The following is an 18,765-nucleotide window of genomic DNA, read 5'->3' on the forward strand; positions in this document are numbered from 1 at the left end:
TTTATTTTGAGGTAGGGGTGCTGTGTAGATGCACCCTAAGAGATTATTTTCTTTTAAAAAAGTAAGATTTTTTTTTGTATGTTGCCAATGTGCATGCCATTGCATTTTCTTGGAAATACTTCCCTTTCCTAATTGTTTCAGGAAGATAAAGTAGCCAGCAGTGCCATCAGGAGACCAGAGGTCACCTGCAGTAGAAGCACAGCAGGCTGCTGGTGGAAGTGTCTGGTAATATGAAGGCAAGAAAAAGCCCTGAATGGAAAAGGGTCTATAATAGTTGGTAGGTCAGGCATATAGACTGGCTACCTCTACTTCTCCCCAAACCTTGGACTAGAACAGGGTTCCCTCCAGGGATCGTGCACAGGTTTCATGAGTGACTACCCTCCCTCCCTATCTTATTTTATTTTTTGGTTTTTCTAGTCCTTGAGAGAATATAAAAATGAGCCAAATATGAATCTTGAATTACCCCAATATATAAGGTGGGTTATCCTGCCAATTTATCTCAAGCAAGGCCTTCTGGACTCTACAGATTTATGTCATGGATTCAGGCTTTTTCCCATGATGCCATTAAATGGAGTATTTTGTAATCTAAGTAATTTATTCTTTTGCATCCAAGCATCCTCCTCCCCTGTCTCCCTGTCATGCTGGGACCTGCATGCACCTCTTGCTCTCCCAGCTTTCCCTCAAGGTGAAGTTAATTGAATTATATTACACCATGCACTGTTCCACGGAGACACACAAAGCAGTCCCAACCACTCTCCCTTTCTTTCCTTCTCCTTGGATCTTTTGCTTGCAGCCTTGCTTTCCAATCTAGTGGACTCAGAGCAAAAAACATACCAAATGTTTGAAAGCTACCTGCAGTGCTTCAGAGAGAACATTGTAGTAGTTGCCAAAGTATTTTGAGATATGCATGGAGCTAGTAATAAGAGGGAGCACTGAGCTGTTTCAGGACCAACATCTATCTTTACAAAATAAATTATTTAAATTCTTCAAGTAAAAGCTTATCAGTTTATAAAACCAGAAGATTGTTTTATTAATGGCAATGTTATGAACATGAAAGCCATATCATACTTAGTGTCTCTGTGAATAGTGAAAGCTGCCAAGCCTCATTCTAATTTAAGGAAATGGATAGCTCGCTGTGTCTTGAATGTTGTCTGTGTTTCATTTAGGATCTTCTGTTATTGCTAGTCAATTTAAGCTATTTTCTTTCCAGTGATGCAGTCAGCTGTCAAGTTCACAACGTGGCTGCAGATGTTTGTGAACTTGTTAATGCAACTGGATGTAGGTTTAGATGAACTGGATTTAGAGACCTTCCAGATTAAATCAACCATGATTGTACCCTCTGTATGGATGAGTGAGTTTGTTTGGTTTTCATTTGATGTGGTTATTCAGGGAACAAAACAGCTTTGTGTTTCCCATCTCACTTTGCTTATTTTCCCATATTTTCTGTTTAAAAAGTTAATAGCTTTAAATTTATCCATCTAAACCAGAATTAGCATCATTTTGTATGCCCCTTCAGTAACAATGTGCTGTAAAGCTTTGATTATTGTCAGTACAGATCTGCATACTTTAGTAAACATGAATTTAATTATCAAGGTCAGAACCTTCTGAAGTTCTACCAATGTGGTTCTAACCATATTTGGGACTTCAGGTCCCAAAGTTGTCGCCCAGAGTTCTGTTTCTGATTTCCAAAGCCGAGAGGCTGGAACTCCATTTAAAAACTTCAGTCAGTGCAGAATAGTACTCAAGGCATGCACAAAGCATTAAGACCGTATAAACTGCTGTGTTGCATGCGCCTTTTGATGGAGCAGTTGAGAAGGAACCAGACAGTGATCGAGGATAAAGGAAATCCATGTACCAAGGACAGCCTTTTATAGAGCCTATGGGAGCTGAAGCTCTGATGAAGGGGGTCTTGAAAGCTATGCAGGATGTAGCTATGTGTAACTCCTGAAAGTGCACAGGAGAAGCACTGAGTGTCTTAGGCACTCAATTTGAAAGTAGCTAAGGGCAGGCTGGCCCTTCTTATAACTTCAGGTGTGATGCAGCAGTTGATGTGTTGGCACTAGAGAATGCCCCCCACTCTGCTTTCCAAGGACAAGGAACACCTCTTTCAAAGTTTTGGTTTACATTTTAACTTCCTAGTTGTAACCCCTTCTCTTTATTTAACAAAACTAGAGGGAGGGAATGAAACACTGGTGAGACTGGGGAAAGGAGGCAGGAGAGAAGAGAGGGTGGAAGAAGGGAGCTAGAAGGGGGAGGGGAAGCTCAGAGTTGGGGGTCTCGCTGGACCAACTTGATTTTCTTGCAAACCTGCTCCTGGGTTCGCATGTGGCCTTTGGTGGCCAGGCTGGCAGCTATCCTGCCATAGACGGCTACGTTCCTCCATCTAATGTAGAGATCATGGACGTTGGTGGTATCCCCCCCCCAAACCTGAATAAAGTCCATGATCTCCACCCTGGACCAGGAAGGTGCCACCTTCTCCAGGCCCTGGCAGGCTCCTGGGAGCTGGCAGACTGCTCCTGGGGAGTGGTGGAGGGCTGGCTTCCAGTGGCTGGCTCATATTTTGGGGCCACTAGGTCAGGGGCAGTGACTGCTGGCTCTGGGCTGGCAGGCTTAGAGCTGGCACAGGCACTGTGGCCAGAGTCAACCCCTTTAAAGGCTCTGGGGACCGGGGGGGGGGGGGGGGGGAAGGGCGGGAGAGAAGTGTTCTTGGTTGAGGCTGAAATGGCCACCAGGGCACCCTGGGAAGGCTGGAGGCCCCCTATTTCGAAATAAGTATCTACACAGTACTTATTTCGAAATAGCTATTTTGAATTTGGCATTATTCCTTGTGGAATGAGGTTTACCAAATTCGAAATAAGCGCTCTGCTATTTCGAATTTATTTCGAAATAGCAGTTTGGCTGAGTAGATGTTAGGAAAGTTATTTTGAAATAATAGCTGTTATTTTGAAATAACAACTGTTATTTTGAAATAACTTTGCTGTGTAGACATACCCTTTGTCTCCTATTTTCTAAGATGAAAAGTCCCAGTCTTTTTAATCTCTCCTCACATGGGACCCGTTCCATATCCCTAATCATTTTTGTTGCCCTTTTCTGAACCTTTTCCAATGCCAATATATCTGTTTTTGAGATAAGGCATCCACATCTGTACACCATATTCAAGATGTGGGCAAACCATGGTTTTATATAGAGGCAATACGATGTTCTCTGTCTTATTCTCTCCCTTTTTTAATGACTCCTAACATCTATTGACCCCTCTCAAAAAAACTCTAGTAGATTAGTAAGGAATGATTTCCCTTTACAGAAAACGTGCTGACTCTTCCCCCAACAAATTATGTTCATCTATGTGTCTGACAATTATATTCTTTGCTATAGTTTCAGCTAGTTTGCCAAGTACTGACATTAGACTTACCCATCTGTAATTGCCAGAATCATCTCCTGGAGCCCTTTTTAAATATTGGAGTCACATTACTTATCTTCCAGTCATTGCGTACAGAAGATGATTTAAAGAAGAGGTTACAAACCACAGTTGCTAGTTCCACAATTTCACATTTGAGTTTTTTCAGAACTCTTGGGTGAATGCCATCTGCTCCTGGTGACTTGTTACTGTTAAGCTTATCAATTTGTTCCAAAACCTCCTCCCAAAGACACCTCAATCTGGGACAATTCCTTAGATTTGTCACCTAAAAAGACTGGCTCAGGTTTGAGAATCTCTTTAACATTCTCAACCGTGAAGACCGAAGCAAATAATTCATTTAGTTTTTCCACAATTACTTTATCGTCTTTGAGTGCTTGTTTTGCATCTCAATCGTCTGGTGGCCCCTCTGGTTGTTTAGCAGGATTCCTGCTTCTGATGTACTTTAAAAACATTGTGCTATTACTTTTTGAGTTTTTTTCTAGCTGCTCTTCAAACTCCTTTTTGGCTTTTCTTATGATATTTTTATACTTAATTTGACAGGGTTTATGCTCCTTTCTGTTTTCCTCACTAGGATTTAACTTCTATTTTTTAAATGATGCCTTTTTATCTCTCACTGCTTCTTTTACTTGGTTTTTAAGCCATGGTGGCACTTTTTTGGTCCTCTGTGTTTTTTAATTTGGGGTATACATTTAAGTTGGGCCTCTCTTATGGTGTCTTTGAAAAGTTTCCATGCAGTTTGGAGGGATTTTACTTTTCACTGAACCTTTTTAATTCCTGTTCAACTAACCTCCTCATTTGTATGTAGTTCCCCTTTCTGAAATTAAATGCCACAGTGTTGGGTTGTAAAGGTTTTTTTCCACTGCAGGGATGTTACATTTTATTACATTATGGTGACTATTTAAAAGCGGTCCAGTTATATTTACCTCTTGGACCAGATCCTGCTCTCCACCTAGGACTAAATCAAGAATTGCCTCTCCCCTTGTGGGTTCCAGAACCAACTGCTCCACGAAGCAGTCATTTGAGGTATCACTTTTTTTCTTCTGTTTGGTCTGTGAGAACCAGAGTTGGTGACTTTCAGGGCACACAGTGGAAAACACGTTTTCCCACATTCTTTTTCCTTTTTATTTGGAAGAAAGCTGGATTTAGGGATTGATGAAAGGAGAGTAGTTTAAAATTAAGGACTTATTGAATTGTTTTAATTTTTGTGCAACATCCAGAGCATAACATGTGAATAAATACAGTAATTTAAAGGGGCTTTTTGTGTTTCAGTTTTTACTACTTTATTAAATGTTTAACAAGGCATCTATGATTGTACAGGCAGTCCCCAGGTTATGTACAAGATATGGACTGTAGGTTTGTTCTTATGTTGAATATGTATGTAAGTCGGAACTGGTACATATTGTAGGGGAAACTCTAGCCAAACATTTCTCCAGAGCTCAGTTTTATTCTCCCACATCTCACTTCCCTCAGTCCTTTATTCTCAAGCAGAGGTGTCTGCTGAGAAAAGCTGCTCCGCGTCTCCCTGGTCTGCTGGGGGAGCGCTAGCTTCGTGTCTCCCTGGTCTGCTGGGGGGAAGCAGCTAGTGCGGGGTTGCCTCACCCCGTTTGTAAGTAAGGATCCGATGTAAGTCGGATCCATGTAATCCGGGGACTGCCTGTATTTAGAAAAATACACTATTCTTTTTTGACAATATAAATCCGCTATGGGCAAACCAGGCTTGAGAATGGGCCACATGAGTGGCCCTACTTCATCTCAGTGGGCTACAAGATTGTCATAACCAAGGATTGGATAGTTTTGCTAATTGAACTTTTTTAAGTAGGATATGCAGGATGTGCCGATTAAACTACAACAGCACTGTGATTGGATGTGGAAGTAGCAGTCAGTGTTGGGTGCAATCAGCACACACGTCACTTCATATGCTCTTTCTTTATGAGTGTGTTACTTTAATAATACTGGTAGGAAAAAAAACTGCAGACAGAAACCAGCAGAATTTGGAAGCCCTCTGCTTGGGCAATGGTAAACAAAAAGTCTTGTGGGCCAAACATAGAACCCTGATTGCCCACCACTGATGTAAATTGATATGCACAGACAAACATTGATATATTTCAGTCATGTCTTCTGTTTCTTTATCTAATACAATTAAGCGTGCTGGTGCTCTTATAAATATGTTAATTACAAATGAGCAAAAGTGTGAAATTGCAGTTTTATTATATTTAGCTAAATTTATGTCTAAAAACAGACCTCTATTCTGAAATATTTACCCTTTCTTTCCTTCTTCCTCTCCCCTCAGATTTGAATTCTGTGAACCTGCATTTGTGGTTGGTAATTGTCTGGAGATTGCATCGGACAGTCATCAGTATGACAGGATCTATTGTGGAGCTGGAGTCCAGAAAGATCATGAGAACTACATGAAAATTTTATTGAAAGTTGGAGGCATTCTGGTTATGCCCATAGAAGATCAGGTAATTCAGTGACCATTTCCTTTGCTATGTTTTAATATAAGAATCACACCGTTTTGACAAAAATGCTTGTCTCATATGTAGACTATAGACTTGATCTACTTGCTTTTTGACCAATGGTCCTTGTCTTTTCAACTATAGAAGTACAGTGTGAGTGTGAAGATGTTTTACAGTCTTTTTTAAAAGTTATCCTAAGGGTTGTTTGAGTGCATTGTTTTTTATGTCAGACTATGTTGGCCAGTTCACATCCAAAGGTCTATATTTGCATTAACTCGAAATCTGGTTAGCTTTTTTTTATTATTTTTTTTTATTTTTATTTTTTTTAAAGTGCTGAGACAAAGGTGAAATTCTGGTCCAGTTGAAGTCCAAAGCATAAGAACGGCCATACTGGGTCAGACCAAAGGTCCATCTAGCCCAGTAGCCTGTCTGCCGACAGTGGCCAGCAACAGGTGCCCCAGAGAAGGTGGACCGAAGACAATGATCAAGCGACTTGTCTCCTGCCACCCCTCTCCAGCCTCTGGCAAACAGAGGCCAGGGACACCATTTCTATCCCCTGGCTAATAGCCTTTTATGGACCCAGCCTCCATGAAATTATCTAGCTTCTCTTTAAACTCTGTTATAGTCCTAGCCTTCACAGCCTCCTCTGGCAAGGAGTTCCACAGGTTGACTACACGCTGTGTGAAGAAGAACTTGCTTTTATTAGTTTTAAACCTGCTATCCATTAATTTCATTTGGTGTCCTCTAGTTCTTCTGTTATGGGAACTAATAAATAACTTTTCTTTATCGGCCCTCTCCACACCACTCATGATTTTATAGACCTCTATCATATCCCCTCTCAATCTCTTTTCTAAACTGAAAAGTCCCAGTGGCTTTAACCTCTCCTCATATGGGACCCGTTCCAAACCTCTAATCATTTTAGTTGCCCTTTTCTGAACCCTTTCCAAGGCCAAAATACCTTTTTTGAGGTGAGGAGACCACATCTGTACACAGTATTCAAGATGTGGGCGTATCATAGTTTTATACAGGGGCAGTTAGATATTCTGTGTCTTATTTTTTATCTTTTTCTTAATAATTCCTAGCATCCTATTTGCCTTTTTGACCACCACTGCACACTGTGTGGAAGTTTTCAGAGAACTATCCACGATAACTCCAAGATCTCTTTCCTGATTTGTCATAGCCAAATTAGCCCCCATCATACTGTACGTATAGTTGGGGTTATTTTTTCCGATGTGCATTACTTTACACTTATCCACATTAAATTGCATTTGCCATTTTGTTGCCCAATCACTCAGTTTGGCTCCCAGTCTGCTTCTGTCTTGAGTATCCTAAACAGTTTGGTATCATCTGCAAACTTTCCTACCTCACTGCTTACCCCTTTCTTCAGATCATTTATGAATAAGTTGAAAAGGATTGGTCCCAGGACTGACCCTTGGGGGACACCACTAGTTACCTCTCTCCGTTCTGAAAATTTACCATTTATTCCTACACTTTCTTTCCTGTCTTTTAACCAGTTCTCAATCCAAGAAAGGACCTTCCCTCTTATCCCATGGCAATGTAATTTACACAAGAGCCTTTGGTGAGTGACCATGTCAAAGGCTTTCTGAAAATCTAAGTATACTATATCTACTGGATCCCTCTTGTCTGCATGTTTGTTAATGCCTTCAAGGAATTCTAATAGATTAGTAAGACATGATTTCCCTTTAAAGAAACCATGTTGACTTTTGTCCAACAAATTATGTTCTTCTACATGCCTCACAATTTTATTCTTTACTATTGTTTCGACTGATTTGCCCGGTATTGAAATTAGATTTACTAGTCTGTAATTGCCAGGATCGCCTCTAGAGCCCTTTTTAAATATTGGTGTCACGTTGGCTACCTTCCAGTCATTAGGTACGGAAGCCGATTTAAAGGATAGGTTACAAACCACCAATAATAGTTCAGCAGTTTCAGTTTTCCTTTTGAGTTCTTTTAGAACCCTTGGATGAATGCCATCCGGTCCCGGAGATTTGTTAACATTAAGTTTTTCTATTTGTTCCAAAACCTCCTCTAATGACACTTTAATCCAGGACAGTTCCTCAGATTCATCACCCACAAGGAATGGTGCAGATTTGGGAATCTCCCTAATGTCCTCAGCCGTGAAGACTGAAGCAAAGAAATCATTTAGTTTATCCGCAATGGCTTTATTGTCCTTGATTGCTCCTTTTATATCTCGATCGTCTAGGGGACCCACAGGTTTTTTAGCAGGCTTCCTGCTTCTAATATACTTAAAGCATTTTGTTATTTCTTTTTGAGTTTTTGGCTAGCTGTTCCTCAAAATCTTTTTTTGCTTTTCTGATTACATTTTTACACTTGATTTGACAGTGTTTATGTTCCTTTCTATTTATTTCACTAGGATTGGACTTCCTCTTCTTAAAAGATGCCTTTTTGTCCCTCACTGCTTCTTTTACATGGTGGTTAAGCCACTGTGATTCTTTTTTAGGTCTCTTGCTATGTTTTTTAATTTGGGGTATACATTTAAGTTGGGCCTCTATTATGGTGTCTTTAAAAAGTTTCCATGCAGCTTGCAGGGATTTGGCTCTAGTCATTGTGCCTTTTAATTCCTGTTTAACTAACCTCCTCATTTTTGTGTAATTCCCCTTTTTGAAATTAAATGCCAGAGTGCTGAATTGCTGAGGTGTTCTTCCCACTACAGAAATGTTAAATGTTATTATATTATGGTCACTATTCCCAAGCGGTCCTGTAACTGTTATCTCCTGGACCTGATCCTGCGCTCCACTCAGGACTGAATCGAGAATTGCCTCTCCCCTTGTGGTTTCCTGTACCAGCTCCTCCAAGAAGCAGTCTTTTAAGCCATTGAGAAATTTTATCTCTGCCTCTCTTCCTGAAGTGACATGTATCCAGTCAATATGGGGATAATTATAATAATGGGGGATTTTAGAGTTCTTATTTTGGTAGCCTCTCTAATCTCCCTCAGCATTTCAATGTCAGTATCACTGTCCTGGTCAGGTGGTCGGTAATATATCCCTACTGCTAATTTCTTATTATTGGAGCATGGAATTACTATCTATAGGGATTCTATTGAACATGTTGATTCATTTAATATTTTTATTTTATTTGATTCTACATTATCTTTCACATACAGTGCCACTCCGCCACCCACCTGACCTGCTCTAGCCTTCCGATATATTTTATATCCTGGTATGATTGTGTCCCACAGATTTTCCTCATTCTACCAGGTTTCAGTGATGCCTATTATGTCAATCTCCTCCTTTAATACGAGGTACTCTAGTTCACCCATCTTATCAGTCAGACTCCTAGCATTTGTTGTAGAAGCACTTTAAAAATTTGCCACTGCTTATTTGTCTGACCTTCCCTGATTCATTGGATTCCTTTATATGCGGTTGTTTGTCTGCTCTGGCTCATGGTTTGTCCTCTCCCCTCCTCTCTTTCTGACTATAGCTTAGAGAATCTCTATCAATAGATTCTCCTCTAAGAGAAGTCTCCATCCGATTTACGTGCATCTCCACACTAATCAGCTTTCCCCCATCTCTTAGTTTTTTTTAATGTTTGGTGCCAGCAAAACTCCCATCGAGTTCAGTGGGGCCAGGATTTCACCCAAAATACCTTAATGTGCTGTACCTGCTCCAAAACATCTTTGATTATAAAACAAACAAAAAAACTTTGGTATTTTCTTTAAAAATTATTTTCTCTTCCCTATTGTATAAAAGGAAAACACAGCAAAAATCTCCACTGCTGCCAAATGCACAAAGTATGAAAACTAACAAAACTGAATTTTTAATGCTTTCTTTCAGGTATTGTTATTTTAGCTGTTACATGTAGTAATATTTTCAGTCGGAAGTGTAATTTAATAAAATAAAATATTTAGCACCTATTTATCATTTTTATCAATAGATCTCAGAGCTTTTCAGACAGAAAGTAAGCATCATTATCTCCAGTTTACTGATGGGGGATACTAGGGCAGAGGGTTGAAGTGACATCCCCTCTATAGTTGAAGTTGCTGTCCCTCTGTAGACAACTTTTTATTGAAATGTTTGAACTAATGACTAGTATGCGTGTTAGTACTTAATTAACAGTTCTCACTTATGAAGTTTCCATATGGAAGCTGCATAGCTTCATCATAAGCAACAACAAAACATTTTTTAAAAATGTGTATAATTAAAATATATCAATAGGTAGCATAATTGGATGTTTTCTAAATTAATAGGAATATCATGTTTTACTGAGTAAATATTCTTTATATAGATATATTTAAGTGGAAGATTACAGATTTATATAAATACACTCTGCTAATAATTATGAATACTGGAGACCGTGAGAATTATCATGATCTTGGACTTGCTGCATTCAGTCTGGACTAGTGCCAAAGAAAGCTCTGCTAGGTTAACTTAATAATAGAGTTGTGTGCTCATTTCTCCTATTTTTCAGACACCAATAAAACATCTTTAACAATACCTAGCAGAGAGAGATGTGTAGTTATCTGCTCAGTAATCTGATGGTTAGATATAGAATGTGACTAGGCAGCTGAGGATTTTCAATTATGATCATGCAAACAAAGATGAAACTGTACTAAATCTTTCTAAATCTCGCCCTGCTCTCTTAGTTAGTGTACATTAATATTAAATGTAAATAATTTGAATATTTGAACTTTGAAAAAAAAGTTACCAGAAGGGCATTGTTAATAAAGCATAAATACATGCTAACACTTTTACTTTTTTCAGAGCATAACAAAATGGAAATGTATATAAAATTCAGCTTTGGCAGGAGAACATTTGAAGCAAATTAAAATGGCAATGTTGTAAACTATTTCAAATTGAAGAATGGTGGGTGTAAAAAAACAACAAAAAAAAGCAAATGAAACCATTTATTTAACTGCTGAACTTTGTCTTAATATTTTTGTTGGTTTTTTTTCATTCAGCTAACACAAATTCTGCGAACAGGACAGAACACTTGGGAAAGTAAAAACATTCTTGCTGTTTCATTTGCTCCACTAATACAACCCAACAGGAATGACAACAGCAAACGTGATACCGTGGGACTGCGTGAGTATCATCTGGTTGTGGCTTTTTGGCACATCTAGTTTGTTGTAACTGAGCTGGTATTCCTGCACATAGTGCAACAGAAAAGCTGTGAGTCTCTCTGGTTCTGATCTGGGATGTAAGTGACTAATCAGTGATCCGATAAGCATTAACTTATCAGATAGTTGAGTAGTGACTTGACTAGTTGCTCCCCTGCCCCCCCTTGATTCCTCTATCAGAGAGAGGCAGGGAGGTGGGGAAGCAGGAGCTGGTGTTGGGGGAAGACAGCAGCACCATGTCCCTGGGGGGTAGACAGGGGCACAGCGGGGAAGTGGTGCGAGCAGGGACTGAAGAAGCCATTTCCACTACAGCAGCTTCAGACTTTGAAATGCACAAGCCCCTACTGGGCTCTTTTCTGTTTCAAAGGCTCAAACAGCTGCAATGGGAACTGGCATCAGCAGAGGTCTGCTTGAGTCCCTGCTGGCCCTGTTCTCCCTGTGATACCCTCCCCTTGCTGCCCCAGTAAAAGGCAAGGGGCAGGAACAGGACTTGGTCCTGAGGGGAGCCGGCTTGAAAGCCAATTCTCCCCAGCACTTTCTCTGGGGTGCTGCCTGCTGCCTCTATCAGTGGTAGAAGGGGAGGATAGGGGAGGCTGCTGAAAAGCAGCCCCTGTCTGCAAGGTTCCCAGTGGGAAGCTGGGCCCCACCCTGAGGACAGGGGCTACTGCTGCCATGCAGCCCCTGTTAGTTGCAGCCAGGGCTGGCCTTGGGCAGGGGCTACTCCCGGCAGCAGCCCCTGTATGCAGCCAGCCCTGCCTGCTGCGAACAGGGTCTGGTGCCAGAGCAGCCTCTGTTTGTGGCAGCCAGACTTCTCCATTGCAAACAGAGGCTACTCCGGCATCAGCCCCTTGCCCAAGAGCAGCCCTAGCCACCGTGAACAGAGGCTGCTCCAGCACCAGCCCCTGTTTGTGGCAGGACAGGGCTGTCCGCCGCAAACAGGGACTGCTGGACTCAATGGGAGCCAGGATCCTAGTATTCCTGGCTCATGCTGATCTCTGCACCTTTGCATTTTAAATGTAGTAAGAGCCTGAATGTTCTTACTACATTTAAAATGCAGCGCTGCAGTGGGTGTGACTTCCAGAGCCAACATGGGATGGGACTGCTCAGTCCCAACTTGAGCCTGCTCCTTGATCTACCTTCTCTGGGGGTCTGCCGAGTGGTCCTGTCGACTAATCGTATAGTCGATACAAATTGTACCGACTATATGATAAGCCTGATTTTAACAGTCTTAGTTCTGATATATAAAATTTCTTGTTTGTGTTCAGCATCACTAAGTCACAAATCTTTCTGAATCCAATAAAGTTTATTTTTTATATTTTAAATTAAAGCCATACAGCAAGTTTCCTGTTGGGCCTCCCTCCTTTTTCTTGTGGACAGCCTGCAAATCTTCTTCTTGACGTCACCACTAGTCAGCCAAGTTCACTTTGACTAAGCACAAATAAGCACACACTGTTTGTATTTGAAGTTGCAGTGAATGGTGAATGTATACCCTGTGTGTGTCTTTCTGGTAGCAGTGAAACATTGTATAAATTGGATTTCTCCCCCAAGTGGAAGGGCCTCCCTGAAGTTTGTGTTTTGAGAAGGTGGACAGACTATTTCAGGAACATGGACATACTTAATGAACATTAAATTGGATTGGGATTTTCTTTCTAATTCCAACACTTTGGCCCAGATTTTTTAAAGTTATTTAGATGTGTAAAGATTCTTATAAGTTCCTAGTGTTATTTTCAAAAGTGCCCAGTTAACCCTTCTCTGCTCAGCCATTTTTACACACTTTACTTTATCTTTTTTACCAGAGTGCTCAGTCGAATTCAGTCACATTACCTAGATCCAGGGATGGGGAACCTTTTTTGGGTTGGGGGCTGATGATCCACAAAAAAATCAGTTGGGGGCCAACTCACAAAAGTGAGAAGCCAAAGGAAATAAAAACCTATCTCACTGACATGACCCCTGACTGAGAAGCAAAAAGACACTCCCCATATTCCTCTAACCCACCAGAGCCTAGCGGGAGCCTAGGCTAGTAGATTTTGTGGGCCCCACAGCCTCTGGGATAGGGCCCCAAAATGAGGGGTTCAGTATGTAGGAGGGGGTTGCCGTGTGTGTGGGTCTGGGATGGTGGGAAGGGTGCAGAAGTGGCCTGGAGATGGAAGGGAGTGCAGGAGTGTCTGGGCAGGAGGGGAACACTTACCTGGAACAACTCCCTGGGGACATGGCTCCACATTCCCTAGCGCTCCCAAGCACTGCTCTCCACTGCTCCTATTATCCATGATTACAGCCAATCGAAGTGACAGGGGAAAAGCCTCTAGCCAGTTCTTTGCTGCACTGCCATTCCATTTCCTTGGGGAGAGGAGAAGGTGTGGCAGCACGCAGAATCTCTTCTTCCCCCTGTGAGGCAGTGCCAATGGGTCAGATCCAGCCTCTGGCTGGCCTGACTGGCCCATGAGGCTCAGGTTCTCTTCTCCTTACACCAGCTTTCCTCTGGGGAAGTGGGGAAGGGACACAGGCTCCCTGTTGCGGGGGAAGGGGGAAGAGGGAGGAAGCCCTCAGCCTAGGAAGTGGGATCCAGGCAAGCCTGGGGCCAGATTCGGCCCTCAAGTCTTTGGTTCCCCACCCCTGCCCTGGATGGTAAGGCTTTGTGACGGACCGGGCCGGGTCTGGGCACAGCTGAGGGTGTCTGCTCAGGGTGAATTGCTCAAATTCGGGGCTCCTTACAGCCCCCAGACTGGAAACCTTCCCAAATAGGCCACAAACCAGTCCCACACAGCGCTTCAGCTGCCTGCCTGAAGCCTCACAAACAGAACCCCTCCGACACCCCAGCAATATCTGTGCCACAGATAGCCCTGGGTCTCATACACAGGTGAGAGGTCTTAGAGCCCAATCTCACCTATCCCGAACAAGTTCTGTCCAGTTCCAAGAAACCAGTCTCAGATCCCAGGTCAATTTACCCTCTGGACCTTGCCCACAAATCATGCTGAGCGAATCCTGTAGAATCTAACATCTAAAGGTTTATTACTACCAGAAAGAGAAGCATGAGAGTAAGGTTGTTAAAGTATCATACATTACATGCATTGAATCTCCCAGTTCTCGATGCAGGCTTCTAGCAGAGATGTTATAACTGCTGGCTTAAAAGTCTTTGATGTACATCCTATGTCAGGACAGGTCCACAGTTCTTTCCGGCTCTTTGATCCCTGTACTGCTGCTTCTGGGATGAAGAGCTGAGCTGACTACCAAGGTGGAGTCATCCACATGGCATATTTATACCTTCTTCCCCATCTCTTCTTGGCAGGTCACCTGGCCAGCGGCCTATCCCTGTGTTTCCTGCTGGTAGCCCTTTGGTATCACTCCCCATTCTTGAGGTGTATCCTTGGCCTGTGGAGGGCTATTGTTCCATAGAGACTTGCTCATTAGCATGTCCATAGGCCAAGCTCTGCTCATTGCTCAACCACATACAGAGAAACATTCAGTACCCATACAAAGTACATGCTTATAACTTCTCACACAGACATTATACAATTACATGAATAGCATATATAGAATCAGAAGGAAGTAAGCAGATTCTATTCAACACCTCACATGGCCCCCATTGTCCCACATTTGGGGCCAACACCTTCCTCCCCCCTCCCCGCATGGGTGCAGCAGTGATCTGTCTGTTTCCCTAAAATTCAGTAACGTGACAGGCTCTTTCTGCAACTCTGCTTCAGTTCTCATAATATAAATACATTTTGTTCAAATCCTCTTTCCTGCCTAGAGGTACAGGAAGAGAGGAAAGCTTCTTCTCATTTTCCAGATACTTTTAAAGGAAGCAGTGTCATGAGCAGAAAAGATTTTTTTTTTTTTAAATAGACTTAAAAAAATTGCAATTTATAGTTACCAATTTTTAAACAAGTGGTGTTTGCCCAATATAATTTTGAGTCACAGTAAATAAAATCAGTACAGAGCAACATTTGAACATTTTTAAAAATATATATATTTCCATAAAAAGGCATCGTTTTAAATTTTAAGTTGCTCGATTTATAAAAGGAGCAAGAGAAGAGACATAATCAATGAATGGGACAGGTAGTTACTGATAAGTATGTTTTATATATTATTATGGAAAACACATGCTACAAGAGGAGAGCTTGATGTGCCCGTTCGGATACAGTGAGAGTATGTAGATAAGCTGCACTTATCTAAGCCAATTTGGAAGGTGAGAAAAGTGATACTCTGACTGGCTCTCAAATTGCAAGTGGCTCTTTGCAGCACATTATAGTAAAACAGTGTGTAATTTAATTAACAACCAATCAGGATGCCTTTACAATCTTATTAATGAATTAAGTTACCAACTTACATTAAGTTATTTATTTGCTGTATAAAATATTTTCCCCTCTTGTTCACAGTGTGTTGTGGCTCTTTGGGGGTAACATTGACTACTAATTTGGCTCAGGTCTGAGTATGTCTAGCTTTATTCTTCCTTACAATGAAGTAAGGTTGTTTTTCTGGCTTAAAGATCATGAGAATGGAATAGTAACTAGTACTCTTATACAATATAACGCTTCCCATCTTTCAAAACCCTTTGTAAAAGACCCCAGTCTTACTGGGATAACATCTGGTGGTATATGTAAGATAAAATATATAGCTTTGAGATGAACATAGATGAACCATTTGGTAATAGGGACCATAACTTGTGGTCAAGATGCCTGAGCCGCCCTACTCTCACTGTGTTCCACAATGATAAAGTTTCCTTATGGCTACACCCTAAATTCCTCCTAAAATGTCAGAGTTCCACCTATATCAGTGCCTATGTTCAGCCCCAAGCCATATGCCTCCCATGTGGACAGAGTCCTTCAACATCACCTGTGCACTGCATTCTACAGTCTTCTAGCCTGTTTCGTTTGCACAGTACCAAAACTATTTGTAGCAGTTGTTGACTGATCCTAGAGTGAATCCCTATCCTCCCAATGAATCTCCAATTAGATCTCCGGGTGCAGCTGCAAATGCTCCATGTTATCCAATATACCTCCTACCTGATGGAGTCACAGCACACTCTATGCTAGTGAGTGCAGGCAGCCACTTTGGGCTGCCTAGCGGAGGTTTCATGGCAACATGATGCTCCATCCACATATTCACATCCCATAATGTCATCATCCAAGCATTGGCTATAGATGGCACTGTGGGCCCTGCTGTACTACAAATTCTACTTCCTGTCACATACACCTCTATGTTGATCACTGCTTTCTACTCACCCACATTTGGAATATATACTGGAACCATCACTCAAAGAAGAGGAGGTAAACTATCTGTAATTGCAGCCTCTTTAAGATGTGTAGTACCTATTTGTATTCCATTACCCACCCGCCATCCCCTCTTGCTTGCTGAACTATTTAGTGGTAAGGAAGACACAGGAGAAGCACTAATCTGTATAACCCTTGCCTATGAGCACGAGGGTTGAACATGCAAATCAAAAGAGGCTGCTAAGAAAACTTTCCAGTGCGTGGAACGTGTACACAAGAACGTTTGGAATACTAACAGGGACCAGTGATAGAAATGTAGCCGTGTTAGTCTGGTGTAGCTGAAACAAAATACAGGACTATGTAGCACTTTAATGTAGCTCATCATCTAATAAACCATCTTGTTAGTCTTTAAAGTGCTACTTAGTCCTGTATTTTGTTAACAGGGACCACACATCAAAAAGAACCTCCAGTTAATGGTAAATAACTTCCTCCTTTCAAATGTCTATAGAAGAAATACCTTTAAGTGAAAATGATTATGGTGTATCATTTTTTCTTATACAACTTCAAAGTCCATTATTGCTAGGATTTAAGCTTTAAAAACAAGCTCCCATTTGAGCCAGCCATACATTTTCTCAGCATCGAAAGCTTATTTAGGGTCTGACTCTCTTATCTACAGTTGAATTTCTAAAAGCCAAAATGTTATGTGGGTGCTTGGTGTTAACTGATTTACTGACCTCTTATAAACTAAATTCAAGTGCACAATCAGTGTTCCACACCTTTAAATAAATCTTTGCAAAGGAGTTTGTAATCTACATTTAGTGTAGCAAACTGAGTCTGCAAAACTGTAAAACTTGGTGACTTCCCCTTTTTGCATTAAAGTAGTTGGAGCTAAAAAATCTATTGGCATGGAATCATGAGGGATAATGTATTTATCTTACTAACACATATGCCTGTCTGTAAAGCTCTACCACTCATAGGTGATAATTAAGATAAATGATTGCTGATATGATTGAAGGAACTTTCTTTAAATCCTCAGGACCTTACAAATATCTTTATTTCCTCTGGGAAATCGAAGGGATTATTATAATTTGTGTATATCTACTAGCAGAAATAATAAAATATCTGATTTTGTGTATTTGGGATTGGATGATTTTGATTTTAGGTGTTGTTTCATCCTACTAATTTTATGGAGAAAGAAGGCTGAGAGCTCATTGGCTTGTATATTTCTCTTGGGACCTTTGACATTTGTTTCAGTATTTTATCTAATAGTTCATTTCTCCTATGATTTGTGTAGGGCTCTCTAAATTTTTAGTCCCATTTATGGTAAGAATGTCTCTAGTTCATATTCTTTATCCACCAAATCTTTTATAGTTTGTTTACAACTCTATTAATGTAGCCTGAAAGCAGGGCTTAATAAGCTTGCGATTTAACAAATGCATCTTTTAAAAGATTGTTATTGGTTTTGTTCTTTTAAAATGCTTAGAGGGTTTTTAGAAGATTTGGCATTGAAATTTCCAGATATTCGACTAAAATCTTTGCTGCTAATACTAGAATATCGTAAATATTATGCTTTTCAATTCCATTTTTAGCATACAATTGAAGCCTCCATTTGCATCTCTAAATATTGGAGGAAGTGGCTTTGAAATGTATCTGGCTGCTTGATTTTTTTTTTTAAATCCAGTATTGGGAGCATATAGAAACATGTTCTTTTTTTTTTTAATCAACATTGCCTCTTCCCCATATTATTTTTCCATACCTGAAACTTTTCTATTTGTGTTGTGTTGTCCGAGCTGTGCAGGAAGAAAGACAGGGCATAAGGGATGTGGTTTAACTCATTTCCAGATTGAATTAAATAAAGTTGAAGCTATCCATCCATAACTTGTCCAGTGCAGATCATACTTTCTTTCATAATGTGTTCTGCCTTGATAGAAGAGAGAACTGCCATCTTCTCTATCCCATCCACTCCTGAGCTGTCCCAAAACTATTGCTGGGAACCCACATTCCTCCCCTTGTACAAGAATTGAGGGAAAAGAGGTTATCTGATACAGAGAGAAGACTTCTGGAGCTCCTTCTCTCCTTTTTTTAGGGAAGGCCTTTCCATAACTCCAATTTCAGTTCTGGTTCATCAGGGAAGCAGGACTTTTATCGAATAATACCTTTACTGGGTACCCATCAAGCTGGGACAGGGTGAACTTTACCTCCCAACCCACTGGGGAGGTCACTGAAGAGCTGTGGGGAAAGCGGAGGAGGGGGGAAGAAACCACCTATCTAAACCAATCTGACAGCATAAGAAAAATTCCTTTCCTGTCCTAAAAAAGCAACAAGTGCACTGCACACAGCAGATCAAAAACCTGGTCCTTCTCTAATCCCAGGAGTAGGAGCCATTGCTCTAGGCATGTAGTGGCACCCTAGTCATGAAGGAAAGGGCTTATATTTCCTCCTGCTGTCTGTGTGGAGTCAATGAAATTCTGCTTGGCTATCTGAGCACATCAACTTAGATGCAAACTCTCTCTAGGTACGCTGCACTCATGAAAACCATAATTAAGTTCAGCTCACACAAGTTTACTGATTTGATGCATGGTTTGT

The 18,765-nt window shown here is 41.1% G+C and overlaps 1 protein-coding gene across 6 annotated transcripts in view; it reads left to right on the forward strand.

Moving 5' to 3' along the window:
• Positions 1–18,765, forward strand: part of PCMTD1 (protein-L-isoaspartate (D-aspartate) O-methyltransferase domain containing 1) — an 80,997-nt gene that overhangs the window by 59,335 nt on the left and 2,897 nt on the right. For all 6 annotated transcript variants that reach the window (XM_075920714.1, XM_075920713.1, XM_075920712.1 and 3 more), the window contains 2 exons: positions 5,706–5,877; positions 10,811–10,934. In XM_075920714.1, coding sequence (XP_075776829.1) covers positions 5,706–5,877; positions 10,811–10,934 — 296 coding nt within the window. The remainder of the gene's footprint in view (positions 1–5,705; positions 5,878–10,810; positions 10,935–18,765) is intronic.

The sequence above is a fragment of the Pelodiscus sinensis genome, chromosome 2 (assembly GCF_049634645.1).
Source record: "Pelodiscus sinensis isolate JC-2024 chromosome 2, ASM4963464v1, whole genome shotgun sequence".
Taxonomy (NCBI): domain Eukaryota; kingdom Metazoa; phylum Chordata; order Testudines; family Trionychidae; genus Pelodiscus; species Pelodiscus sinensis.